The sequence below is a fragment of the Rhincodon typus genome, chromosome 24 (assembly GCF_021869965.1).
Source record: "Rhincodon typus isolate 14 chromosome 24, sRhiTyp1.1, whole genome shotgun sequence".
Taxonomy (NCBI): domain Eukaryota; kingdom Metazoa; phylum Chordata; class Chondrichthyes; order Orectolobiformes; family Rhincodontidae; genus Rhincodon; species Rhincodon typus.
The window spans coordinates 3,873,942-3,888,178 of record NC_063355.1 but is presented as its reverse complement, the minus strand read 5'-3'; the positions used below and the strand labels follow the sequence as shown (position 1 = coordinate 3,888,178).

The following is a 14,237-nucleotide window of genomic DNA, read 5'->3' as shown; positions in this document are numbered from 1 at the left end:
GTATTTTGAGTGTGTTTGCAGATGGCTGTATTGTGTGTGTGTTATTGATTGCTGTCCAGTGTCTTACTGATGACTGCACTATTGAATGCATTTTTGACAGCTACCATTCTGCTTTTTGTAAACTGTCACATGATTTAGAAAAAGTGCGGTTACAGGCCAACTAAAGACAATGCAAATGAGACAAACCATATCCGAGAGGTGGGCATGATTTGTAAAAATGGGCTATGAAGTGAGGGAGCTTTCCTTTTATCAGTTTTTTTTAAATTCTGTTATTTGAAGGTATTGGCCTCAACGTTCACAGTATGTATCTTGGCGAGAGTGCACCAAAGGAATTGCGAGGCCTTGTATCTCTGACCCGAGCGATGTTTGTTGCCTTTGGTAAATTCATTGGACAAGTGGTTGGACTCAGGTAAGATCTCAATCCTCGCAAATACAAATCTCACCCAGTACTTCACTCAGGCTGCTTGCCATTGATAACCGGAGATTTAATATTTTCCCTGGTTCAACTTAAATTAAGTTTTAAAAAATATTTACATATTCTTGTGGGGTGCATAACACTTTCATCACAGCCCTGATGAAATTAACCATTTTGAAGATTGGTGTCATATTGGACCTTGCGACTATTTTTCTGTCTCCTTGTGCCACTCCCCATCTCCGTCACATTCTCTCGGTTTCCAAGTGCCCCAAAACAACCAGAGTCTCTCTGAATCACTTATTACTGCTAATAATAACAAATAACAACAATCTACATTTACTTACTTCCTTTATCAATGTTGAACATCCCAACGTGCCTCACAGGAGCATAATCAGATAAAAACAAACATTAAACCAATGAAGGAGACATTAAGACAGGCAACTGAAACCTTAGTCAGGAGAGTAGAATGTAAGGAGCATTTTGAAAGAGAGACACAGCTAAGGGAATTCTAGAGCTTGAGGCCTGACAGCTTTCAATGAGTGCCCCTCCCTTCCCTTAACTACTAAACTACTTGCTCAATCTCAAGAGTATCAAACCTGCTGGCTAACAGATGGCTACTTTGGGAATCTAGATGCAAAGAATTACTGATCAGAAAATAAAAATATTGATAAGCTGCAATGGATATGTAATCTAAATGCTTTTCGTAGCACAGAGCATGCAATAAGCCTCAACTCTCCTGTTCATTTAGTTTGTAAAATCATCAAAAACCAGAGTGCTAGTGTTTGCCTTTCTTAGTTATTGATTGATGTTAGATACTTGCTAAATATTGAAGAGTTTAAATCTGCATGTTTAGTGTAATTACCTGCATTGTGCGTAATATGTTTTCTCCTCATATGGGTAAATGGGATTGTGTTAGCAACACAGTCAGTTGTCAGTGCTCCTTTCTGTTGGCTATATAAGGGCACTGCACTTGGCCTAATGGCCAGTGTCCACTGCTTTCTGACCTCACTGTCTTTGTTGTTCCTCAGGGAGATTTTGGGCACTGAGGCAGCCTGGCCATTGCTGCTAGCCTTCAGTGGCCTGCCTGCCCTCATTCAGCTGGTGCTGCTGCCATGGTTCCCAGAGAGCCCCAGATACCTCCTGATCGACAAGGGCAACAAGGTCCTCTGTGTGGAAGGTGAGTGTGAGAGGGTTTGGGTGGTGGGGAATGTGTAGGGGAATCTGCTTTTCACGGGTTAGATTTATCATAAAGGAGTTTAGCCAAATAGTCAATTATCCCAATGGTAGATAAGATGTTGATTACCACAATTTAACAATCGAACATGTTCAGTAACCATAAAAGAGGCAAACTGTGAACCATTTTCTCTTTTCTGTTTATTTACAAAAACCACAAATTGTGGCACGGCCCTGCATTATTTGTGTCCCCTTCCCTTTCTGTGAGATTTTCCAGCCATTTTGAGCAGCCAAACATCCTAATCCATTCAATAGTGACATCTCGCTGCAAAAAAGGATTATTTAGGCAACTGAACAGCAGCTTATCCAAGGACATGCTTTGAAGAGCATCCTAAAGGAGGAGAGGGAGATAGAGAGGTGGAAAATGAGGGTTTCTCGAGCTCAGGACATCAAAACTGAAGGCATGACTTGCCAGTGGTGCAGTGTTGAGGTGCTACCTCAAAACTGCAGATGTGTCAGAGAGTTCTTGGGGTTGAAGTACTTTATGGATCCAAAGGGGAAAAGCAGCAACAGTGATATTTGGAAATGAACCTCCATTGTGAAGGCAAGGTGGACCAGTGTTTGTCATTTGCAGGTTTTTTTCTCATTTGTTTCTGTGAAGTTAAGGAGGGGTCGAGGCTGTGGAGAGATTTGACAATAAGGACGGCAATTTTAAAATCAAGACCTGGGTTGCAGGTTAACCGAAACTAGGTGGAGAGTATGGGTCAGCGCCTCATGCTGTTTCTGGTAGTTTTGTAAGCAAAGGCTCTGTTGGGTTTTGGTGAAGCTACCCCTGAAATAAGTGCCTGTGTTTTTGGTTATTTCTCCACAGCTCTGCGGAGACTCTGGGGTCAGGGAGACTTCTTTGAGGAGGTCCAGGATATGGAGGCTGAGCAGGCTGCTGCAAAGGGAGAGCGAGCAAAGACTGCCAAGGAGCTGTTCCAAGATCGCTCAGTACGCTGGCAGCTCATTACCAACATCATGCTGACCATCGCTATGCAGCTTTGTGGTATCAATGCAGTGAGTAGACACGGCATTTAATCAGCGACCAGCATTGCAGTGCAGGAGACAGAATAAGAGACAAAGGTTAATACATGTTAGAAACTGATCGAAGGCAAGACAGTGCAAAATGAAAGATGAATAAAGATGGTGTAAAAGGCTCAAAAGGAGATAGAATCAGAGGAACGACACTCTTACAGATACATACACTGACACACAGATACACACACACAGACACATATGCACACACTGACACAAACACACTGATACTGAAATTGACACACACAATATAGATCAAACATCAATTGACATATAGATTCACACAGTAATACATACATTGAGACACATACACACACACACAAGTCAGATATACACACTGACACGCACATGAAGAGACATACACACACACAGGCACACACACTCACATGTTGTGTGCATGTGTGTGCAAACATAAACACTGATAACGACTTAGAGACACACACATACACATATAAACACACACATACAAACATAAACTTCGAGATGTACAAACCCAGACACACATGAGCTAATTGACAGCCAGTGATAGTGACAGGAGAGCTAACCTAAAAGGAAAGATGCACGCACAGAATGAGTGTTAAGACAGATGATTAAGGCGCACTTAATTTTGTGCACTTTTGTAGCGAAAGAAAGATATCAGATTTAAGATATATTTGGTTTCTCTTCCCAGATTTACTTCTACTCTTCTGAAGTGTTCCAGGAAGCTGGAATTCCTGACTGGACGATACCATACGTGGTGCTGGGGGCCGGTGCAACACTTCTGCTGACATCCATGGTTTCTGTAAGTGACAGTCGAATTGGAAGTGATGGAGAGAGAGAGAGAATTGGCTTTGTATATATTGTTGGAGCATCATATCTCACTGATGTTGCTGAAATCCTTTTGTTTATTTATGAATAGGGATTTTTCATTGAGCGAGATGGGAGAAAGGCCTTACTTTGGAAAGGATACAGCCTCATGACCCTGTGGGCAGCACTCCTGTGTGTTACTCTGCCTCTGCAGGTGAGGATTTGAGCCTGGACCCTATAATCACTGGTTTACATACATAATGGTTTATGTATAGAGAGAGTAACAGTGCTAAGGAGAAAGTTATAGGCTGGAATCTTATCAAGGGGCTTGGTGGTGTTTTTATACACAATGTAGACAGCAAATTTTCAGCAAGTTAGCTCATCACGATGACCTTCTCAAGGGCAATGAGGGATGGGCAATAAATGTTGGCCCAGTCACTGACATCCACAACACAAAAATATATGTTCAGAAAACAAATATGCAAGTGAATTACAGACTGGAATCTAATTGAGGCATTTGATGAGGTTGATTGGATTGTAACATTTGGAAAGTGTGCCCTATTAGGATAAAGCCTGACATTTGCTCAATATTGAGAATGGTGGTGCTGGGAACCGCAATTTCATAAGAGGCCCCCGTCAGAGTCCTTTAACATTCTTTTGGAATTCAGTCTGCTGGTAGGATCATTTGCTTTGACCCAGGGTATCTGGTTATTGATGGGGTCACAGTATGGATGCTGATCCATTGTACCCTCCATTCAACCAACCCTTCTCTATCTTCATGTCCTCACAAACATTGCTTCCCCATACATCAACATTTCCATTCATGGAAACTCACAGGTCAGTTGAAACCATCTGCCCTGCATCTTTCTCACCACTCCATGGTTTCCACTTCAACCTGCCTACCTTCTATATCACCACCAACAACATTCCTGAGCAGGATCTCCCAGCAAACATCCTCTGGAGGCAGGAACGGGGCATTTAGGAAGTCACAAACAAGTTCCTTGTGACAAACTCTATCTGTCAAATAGCTTTGAATACTCAGAAAGTAGTCCTTGCTAAAGAGGTTTTAGGAAATGCCAGGAACTCTACACTGCCAATGTCTAGCACTGGGGCCTACGTACAAATCTCTAATGCACTTGTGGAGACACATAACCAATTACCACTGAGGAGTGACCCCATAAAGACCACGTATGTAATTACCAGTAACTCAGCAAATGAGGAGACTACCACTTCACTTCAGGATTTGGATTCACTAAATAACCTTAGAGTTGCTAGTCTGCCTGTTGTCCCTTTCATTCTGACTGTGCCCTCAAAGTGTGACACACTGATAGGTGTCGTGAATACTTGTGACATTGTTACTCAGAGATGATCAAAAAACTCTCTGCTGTAGGATTACTGGATCCTTCTGTGTGTAGTATTCAATTCTCCATCAATATCTTGTTTTCCAGCATCAGTTCACCTGGATGCCTTACTGCAGCATATTCCTCATCTTTGCGTATATCTTCAGCTATGGAATTGGTCCTGGTGAGTTCACTGTGGCTTTCACTGGCCAACTGGAGCAGCAATGAAGGGGAGGGGACCTGTCCCACCAGTGTCCCATGAGAGGGAGGGGGTAATCTCACTGGTGGGAAGGGGAGAGGGAGTCCCACCAGTTTGAAGGGAGGGGAGTATCTCGCCAGGGAAAGAAGGGGTGGGGGGTGGAGACCCACCAGAGTGAATGGGTGTCCCACAGAGGGACAGTGAGATGGGGAAGGATGAGTCTCTCAGGATGAGACAGGAAGGTGGGAGAGGGGCGGGGGTGAATCAGATGATGGACAGCAGTGTTCTGTCAGAGAGAATCACCCTCATAGAGTTGTAATGGGACAGAAAGAGGTCATTTGGAGGGGGGAGGGAGAATGTTCCAGTTGTAGTGAAGTGGGGGAGGGGATGGAGAGGAGCATTGCCACAGCATCGTGGCGCAGGGCAGGGCTGATGGGGTGATCAGTGCCTTAGCACTGGTGTTGTTTGGTGAGCTGAATTAATTGTTGACAGAAACAGCTTGATATCAGGCACTGAGAAGGTGTTTTGTTTCTCCAGCGGGAGTGACTGCGATCATCCCTTTCGAAATCTTCACTCAGTCTTATCGACCTGTAGCCTTTGTGATAAATGGCTCGTTCCAGTGGCTGGGCCTTGTCCTTCTGGGAATGATCTTCCCATTTATTGTGGTGAGTAAGGTCACAAGTAACCCTGAAACAGGAGGCTCCTCAGTATAACATTCACCGGGAAAACCATGAACAGATCTCAGTTTTTTAGGAATATAGGGAAAGGTGTTCAGGCCTTTGATTCTGTTCTTTCATTATGGATTATCTATATCTTAACTCCTTCTACAAGATTTGGTTCTATATTGTATTATGCCCGGACTCATCAAGAATTTATTACAAAGAATTACACTGTATTTAAAGCAGAGAAACAGCCCATTTAACTGGTCAATGCTGGCTTCATCCTCTCACCCTGCTTCATCTCATCTGATCAGCTGATCTTTCTACCTCATCGGTGTCTCTAATTTCCCCTTCTGCTATTTGCCTCAACTCCTCCTTCAATCAAATCAACCTTCTCTTTCTCTTTTCTGCAGCCCCAGCTAGCTCAGTCTTTACTGATGGGTGTAACCTCTTGGTTTTGGTATTATTTGAGTAAATCATTTCTTGCACCTTCTCCAGGTTACACTGCCTCTGCAACCCTTCTATAATAAGGAGACCCGAGCTGTTCACAGTCTAACTAAGGCTCTATACAGGTTTAACACAATTTCCATTTTTCAATTCTATTCCTCTACACATTAACCCCAATATTTGATTAATGGCCTTATTAACTGTATCTCCATATTTTTGTTGACCAGTGTATTGGTATCCCTATACCCTCTCTTCCTCTACCTATTTATATATGTGTTTTCCTAGGAGTATGTGGGCTCTATATTCTTCCAGTTAAAATGTGTTACCTCAGTTACATATATTGAAGTTCATTTGTCAATTAGACGCTCATTCTGCAAGTTTATTAAGGTCTTCCCGTCTTCTGTCATGGTCCTCTTCTGTGTTAACTTTACTCCACAATTTGGTGCAAATGCAAATTTTGAAATTGTGTTTCTGGTTCCTAACAGTAGGTCACTTGTGTAAATTGTGAATAGTGATGGTTCCATCTAAAACTTGACTTTACCACCTTGTGTCAGTCTTTGTTACTATCTTTAACTCTGACTCTCTGTTTTCTATTTTATAGCCAAGCTCACTATCTGTTCAGCTATTTGTTCTCTGACTCTACAAGCTCTGATTTTAGTCATGAGACCTTTATGTGCCACATTACTGAAGGTCTTTCGAAAACTCAAGTGCGTGTTGTCCACTGTATTATTCTTATCCATCCCCTCAGTTACTTCATTAAAGAGTTAAATAACATTGATCAAAAATGACCTTGCCTTTTAAAATCTATGCTGGCTATTTATATTGTTGTGGCTAGACATTTTCCATTAAATTATTGCCCTTATCTCTCCTGATGCTGATGGCAAACTAATTAGTCTATGCTTTGCAGGATTTGTTTTATCGATCTTTCTAAATTTGGGGATCACATGAGTTGTCCTGCAGTTCTCTAGCATTATTTCTTTTCCTAATTAATTTTTACATACATGCAATGATGACTCTGCCATCCCTTCAACAATGTTTTTTAACTTGCTTGGATTTAACCTATTGTAATCCAGGATTTTATCCTCTCTGGGTTTGATAAAGTTTATCAACTACTGTATGAAAGCTGGGTTTCTGAAACCAAACCTTTAGGTAAAATGTATGGGGACAACTTTTATGACTAGAGTATTAGAGGGTTTGTGTTCCAAGTCAACTATTTTGAACTGTCAAACTACTGGTAATGACAATGATGTGGAGGTGCCGGTGTTGGACTGAGGTGGATAAGGTCAGAAATCACACAACACCAGATTATAGTCCAACAGTTTTATTTGAAAACAATCTTTCGGAGCATCAGTCCTTCTTCAGGTGTCAGTGAGAGAGGTAATATCAGACACAAAATTTATAGGCAAAAGATTAAAGGGTCACACCATTCATGAGGATGTACTAAACAAACCTAAGATGTTGTTAAATCTTTAATCAATTAGAAGGTTTTAATTGATTAATATGTATATGTAAATCTCTGAATTCCTTTCAAGTCACAGTCCTGAGAGAACTAAAGGTTTTATCAGTGTAAAGAAGAGGTGACATTTTAGGTCAGACAATGCATGTTAGTATGAGGCCTCGTTTAGAATCTGTTTGTGTTTTAGTTTGGAGTCAAACTGGTTTTATTTCTAAAGCAGGAATTTAAAAAATGTCATATTGACTGAGTGTCTATAAATTGTGTGCTTTTTGAACAAAATGTAATGTATCTGCAAATACAAATTCACCCCATAGATTCACGTGTGTGTGTGTGTGTGTGTGTAGAGTGTGGAGGGGGGGAAATGTGTGTGAGTGAATGGGGGACAGTGAGTGTGTGTGTGTGTGAGGGGGGGAGGGAGAGTGTGTGTGTGTGTGGGGGGGGAGAGAGAGTTTTTGTGTGTGTGTGTGTGTGTGGCAGAGAAACTTTGTGTTTGAGAGAGAGACTGTGTGTGGATGTGTGTGAGAGAGTGTGTGTATGCATGCGTGTGTGGGTGTGCATGTGGGAGAGAGTGTGTGTGTGTCTGTGTGTGTGGGAGTGTGCTTATGGGAGAAAGAGAGTGTGTGTGTGTGTGTGAGAGAGAGAGAGAGACAGTGTGTGTGTGTGAGACAGAGAGAGAGAGACAATGTGTGTGTGTGTGTGTGTGTGAGAGTGAGTGCATGTGTATGTATGCATGTGTGTGTGAGTGTATAATGTGGTGGGGTCACCTGTGGTGCAGCATGAAGCCAAGATCCCAGTTGAGGCCGTCCTCATGGGGACTGAACTTCACTATCAGCCTCTGCTCGGCAATTCTGTGTGATTGTGTATCCCAAAGTCCGCCTTGAAGGATGTTTACCCAAAGATCTGAGTCCAAATGTCCTTAACCACTGAAGTGTTCTCCTACCGGGAGGGAACATTCCTATGTGGCGATTGTTGCGCAGTGTCCATTGATCCATTATCTTAGCATCTACATGGTCTTGCTAATGTACTATGCCTCGGGGCATCCTTGCCTGCAGCATATGAGTGAGACAACATTGGCCGAGCCATACATACACACTGTCTCTCTCTCTCTCAAACACACGCTCACACAGACACACGCACACACTGTCTCTCTCCCCTCACACACACACACACATTCTCCTTCCTCCCCTCCCCCCACACACACACACACTCAGACACACACTCTCTCTTCCACCCCCCACATACACACACTATCCACCCCCTTACACACACACACTCTACCTCCTATGATCTATGACAAACAGATTCTAAACAAGTTCTCACACCTAACATACATTGTCTGACCTAAAACGTCACCTCATCTTTACACTGATAAAACCTTTAGTTCTCTCAGGACCGTGACTTGAAGGATTTTGGGGATTTACATATATGTATTAATCAATTAAAACCTTCTAACTGATTCTGAAGAAGGGTCCAGACCCGAAATGTCAGCTTTCCTGCTCCTCTGATGCTGCCTGACCTGCTGTGTTCATCCAGCTTTACACCTTGTTATCATAGTATTTTAGGTTTGTGTAGTACATCCTCATCAATGATGTGAACCTTTGATCTTTTGCGTATAAATTCTGTGTCTGATACTACCTCTCTCACTGACACCTGTAGAAGGACTGAGGCTCTGAAAGATTGTGTTTTCAAATAAACCTGTTGGACTATAACCTGGCATCATGTGATTTCTGGTGATGACTGACGCTGATCGCTGGCCGTGGTGCTGAAATCAGCAGGCAGCTGCTGTCTCAGACTCTCCTCCAGTATTTCTGGTGTTTAACTGAAATCATAGAACAGAATCCTAACAGTGCAGAAAGAGGCCACTCAGCCCATTGAGCCTGCACCGACCCTCCAAAGAGCATCCCACCCAGATCATTCCTCACACCATCCCTGTAACCCTGCATTTCCCATGGCCAATCCATCAAACCTGCACATTTTTGGATTGTGGGAGGAAACCCACACAGACATGGGGAGAATGTGCAAACTCCACACAGATAGTCACCTGAGGGTGGAATTGAACCTGGGTCCCTGGCATTGTCAGGCAGCAGTGCTAACTACTGAGCCACCATGCCGCCCCCAAATAACAGCAATTAAGGAAAATACTCACGACATCAGGGCTTTGCAAAGTGTCAGGATCCCTAGTGGGTTTGCGAGCTGAAATTTTAAGGTCCTGAGTTCAAAGGCAGCAATGGTCACCAGGGAGTTCTGACCACTTTATAACAACTGTCGTCCTGCTCTAACAATCCCACAGACCACTTACCTTCCACTCGCAGCCTTCACTGAGGGAGGTCAGGACAATTTTTAAGCCTTGATATCAGGTCTCAGTGGGAAAATATTTGGGCAGCACTACACTCGGCCATTCCCAAAAACCTTGCTTCCAAAACTACCATGCGGTATACAAAAAATTAAAGATTTTGTAGCCAAAGTCTGGGGGTTGACTCTTACACAGAATTGACTCAAATTTGAGTACATAGATTATCTGTCCTTTCCTATCTTAAATATCCTTGTGTTTTTTTTAATCATCTTCTGCCCATTGATCCTGGAGATTAAACTTGATCCGAAACATCAACTTTCCTGCTCCTCCAGTGCTGCCTGGCCTGCTGTGTTCCTCCAGATCCACACTGTGTTATCTTTGACTCCAGCATCTGCAGTTCTTGCTACCTCTCTTATTGGGGGAATACACTCCAGATTTCAATACCCCTTCTCATCCCTGGACAATTTACATCTCAATTTAATGTTCTGTCACTTGGCTGGGGTTCCCCCATCAGAGGACGTATAGCCATCTGTGTCAGAACATTCAGGTTTCTGATTCCACTCCATTTTTTTCATTGTTTTATGGAATCTAGGCATCACTAGCAGTATTTGTCGACCATCCACAATTGATCTTGAACTGAGAGATTTGCTTGGCCATTTCAGGGGGCGGTTAAGAGTTTGCCACTGGGTAAGGATGTCAGACGTCCTTCCCTAAAGGACTTTAGTAAACCAGACTTTATTTTTCAAAAATCAGTGGTAGTTGCATTGACTTGGAACCTAGACTCACATTCCCTTTGCAGTACTGAAGGAGTGCTGCATTGTTGGAGCCAGAAAGAAACTCTACCTGCCCTCTCGTCAACATAAAAGACTATTCAAAGATCCAGGAAATTTCCTGGCAACATTTAACTTTTAAATAGCACGGAGAACAAATTCACTGGTCAATCGTTGTTTTTATTTTTGCTCTGCGCAAAAATGGTTATCGGGATCAACTGAATTTCAAAGTATTCCAAAGTTCATTTGCATCTGAATTCCTTTGAGGTATTTCTGGAAGAACTGATGTGATGTTGTTTGGGTTTTATTTGTTTAAATATCAATAAGCAAACTCTGATGACCAAACATGAAGGTGAGTGGTTTCAGTTGCTTTTCACTGATGCAGCCTCTTGCTGATCTGTCTTTATGGGTTCACCTGCCATAAGACTCTGGCTTCCGAATACTGCGAGACTGTTCCCTTTTAGACCACACTGTCTCCACTCTTAGTGCACTACATCTCAGTCTCTGCTTTACCTAAGAGTAACTAATGTTTGACTCTCAGGAGTTTCAATGATTTGGTTTATTTACACAATTTCTCTGTAATATAAAAACCGAAAGAACTGCAGATGCTGTAAATCAGAAACAAAAACTGAAATTGCTGGAAAAGCTCAGCAGGTCTGGCAGCATCTATGGAGAGAAATCCGAATTAATGGTTCAGCTCTGAGGAAGGGTCACATGACCTGAAACGTTAGCTCTGATTTCTCTGCACAGACGCTGCCAGACCTGCTGAGTTTTTCCAGCAATTTCTGTTTTTGGTCTCTGCAATATAGTTTTCTAGTACAGATTATTGACTACAGATCTGTTCTCACCTTAGCTATCACAGTATTACATAACTGACCATTACACTGCAAGGGTTTGCTTATTTAAGCCAGCCTGACCCTGTTCTCTTTCTGCTTCTTCCAGGAGGGACTGGGCCCATTCTGCTTCCTGATCTTCCTGGGTGACTGCCTGATCATCGCTGTGTTCATCTTCATCATTCTCCCAGAAACAAAAGGAAAAACTATCCTGGAAATCAATGAGGAGTTTCGGAAAATCAACAGGAAGAGAATGGGAGGTAGCTCTGTGGCAGTTCGCAGTAAAGCCCCACAGCAGGATCCAGAGATCTTTGTCATTGCTACCAGACTGTAAGGGGTTAAAAAGGATAAAAGTGGTGACAAATTGGTCATCAGGGAGGAGAAGAAGCAGCACTGCCTTCTGCTCTCAGACCTCAGCACCTTTTACAGCCTGCTTTTGCCATCAGTGAGTGGATCTCACCGTGGGGTCCCTCTGGAAGCAAAGAAGAGTCAGGTATAGAGGCTGTGTGCAATGGATGTTATATATTTGAAGACTTAACCCAAAACGACCAATGGCTCTAAGTGGTTTTGCTGACCACTGCTGGATAATGTCTGTATATCTGTTTCTCTCTGCAACTTACTCTCAATGGTGTGTCTCGCTACCCTGAAACTGAGGGAACCTACTGTTAAAGTATTTCACAATCTCGGGGCTTCTCAAAGTGACAAAGGAGGTTTAAACTTAGTGCATATCATGTAACTAATAAGGTTGGTGAGTTACAGACACAAATTGCCACATATATGGCCTGGTGGCATTCTAACAGAGCTCAAATGAGGCCCATGAATGGGCTCTTAATATGCCTGGTTTTCAAGTTTTCAGGAATAACAGAGAAGGAGAAAGAGAAGGAGCATATAGTGGTCAGGATTAAAGAGGCTGTTACAGTTCTTGAGAAAAGGCAACTGGCCAGTACATGACTCCAGACCCACAACAACATGGTTGAATTTTAACTGGCCCATTGTAAAAAAACCACCAGATCCAACATGCTTCTCTGTGCTGTTCATACTGGGCATTGATTGGGAACATTGGTCAGCGGACTTCCCAAAATATCTGCTTCTCTTACCATTACAGCATCATAGATACCTTCAGACATGGACTTTGTACCATCATATAAGACGGATGATAGCATTTCAACAGCTCCTTGAACATCCCATCTGTTCTTTATTTCCATGGAATTCAAAGGCACAAAAAATCTACTCCCAGGGAATGAAAATTCAGGGATCAAAAATATTGGAGGTATATCTCAAGAAAGAGTCTACAGCATCCAAACTGGGATTCACTGATTTCTGGTTTACTTTTTTTTGATAGCTATATTATGTGAGGCTGAAGTGTTTATAATTCCATGACACTTGCCCCTCCACCATTTATTTCAGAGCTGTTTCTGAGGGGGAGGGAGGAAGGTAGGAGAACATTGCATGGATTTCTGGAATTATGTTTTGTGATATATTTGCTGCCTGGGTAAAACTGTGTATTTGAGCAAAGAAGTGGACTTGAATCTTAAATGAACATACAGATATGAGAAGTAGGCCCCTCAGCCTGTCTAGCCTGGTGTGTCAATTAACAGGATTATGGCTAACTTGATTGTGGCCTCAAATGTATATACCTGCCTCCCTCATAAAAAAACCTTTCACTCCCTTTTCAGTCAAGAATCTATTAATCTTTGTCAAACAAAGACTGGGTTGACTTCTTCCTCCACTGCTTTCTGGGGAAGATAGTTCCAAAGACCTATGGCCCTCTGAGGAAAATCTCACCTCATTTCTGTCTTAAATGAGACAGCCCTTATTTTTAAACTGAACTCTTCCCCAGTTCCCAATCATATGATAAGGCTAACTGTTCTTACATTAATGGTTGGGATATGGCAGACACAATCAGGGATTAGGAGCTATTGACAAGAGCAAGACTCAATGAAAATGGAAGAATGCCAGTCTTTTTGCCAACTCTAAATAAAATTGAGAGGCCGTACCAGGTCTCGGTTATGTTTATTACATTGTTCCTCTACAACATCAGTATCACTACACAGGCAAGAACCCTTTGTTCCTGTCATTTCACCTCACCTTACTGAGGAGATTGAAAATCACAGTGCCTAGAAAGTTTCATCTGAATAAATTTCCTGCTCTTCATTACCTTTTTATCAGATTGAGTTCCCTTAGTTTATAAAGCTTGTGCAGGTAAAATGTGACATCCCTCAAAGTCTTAACATAACTCGTTTACACTGCGAATATTGAATGGAAATCCTGTGAGAACTTTGCAGGAGCCAAATGTGATGAGTTTACATAGCAGTCCAAACAGCTTCCTTCCAAACAGCTCACCTCAATTTGCATTAATTTAATACGTGAGCACCTAGAAGAATGTTTGCTAAACTCTGAACTCTACAGGGTAACCTTAGCAGGAATCTAAACCTCTTATTTATCATGGAGCACTCTCTCTGTCTAGTCTGACATTTTGAAGTCTATTTATTTGACTCTAACACCAGACTGATACAGACGCCTGTTGGGAGACAGAGACCTCAGCTCACACCCTCTGTCCACCAAAGTGCCCAGGATTGGGCCCTCGTTGCACATAATGTCCCAGAATTTCCAGCACATGACACCAAATCCAAACACATCCACTCAGCTCTCAATAGGCTCTGAATCATGGTCTGTGTTTCATCTGTTTACTGTTTGTTACTCGGCATTTCGCATTATTGCACAATAGAACAATGATTTTTATCTATTGTGAAGATATATCTGAAAATAAAGACTTTTTAAGCAATGAG

At 42.4% G+C, this 14,237-nt stretch overlaps 1 protein-coding gene across 2 annotated transcripts in view; it reads left to right on the top strand.

The window, feature by feature from the left end:
* Positions 1-14,237, top strand: part of LOC109930619 (solute carrier family 2, facilitated glucose transporter member 11-like) — a 20,700-nt gene extending 6,463 nt beyond the window's left edge. Inside the window, exons 5-12 of one of the 2 annotated variants that reach the window (XM_020530086.2) lie at positions 280-409; positions 1,444-1,592; positions 2,460-2,647; positions 3,336-3,446; positions 3,564-3,665; positions 4,900-4,975; positions 5,528-5,655; positions 11,558-14,237. In XM_020530086.2, coding sequence (XP_020385675.2) covers positions 280-409; positions 1,444-1,592; positions 2,460-2,647; positions 3,336-3,446; positions 3,564-3,665; positions 4,900-4,975; positions 5,528-5,655; positions 11,558-11,782 — 1,109 coding nt within the window. In that variant the 3' untranslated portion in view covers positions 11,783-14,237. Of the gene's footprint in view, positions 1-279; positions 410-1,443; positions 1,593-2,459; positions 2,648-3,335; positions 3,447-3,563; positions 3,666-4,899; positions 4,976-5,527; positions 5,656-6,697; positions 6,809-11,557 lie in introns of those variants that run through there. The other variant, XM_048611196.1, reaches the window with a different exon arrangement.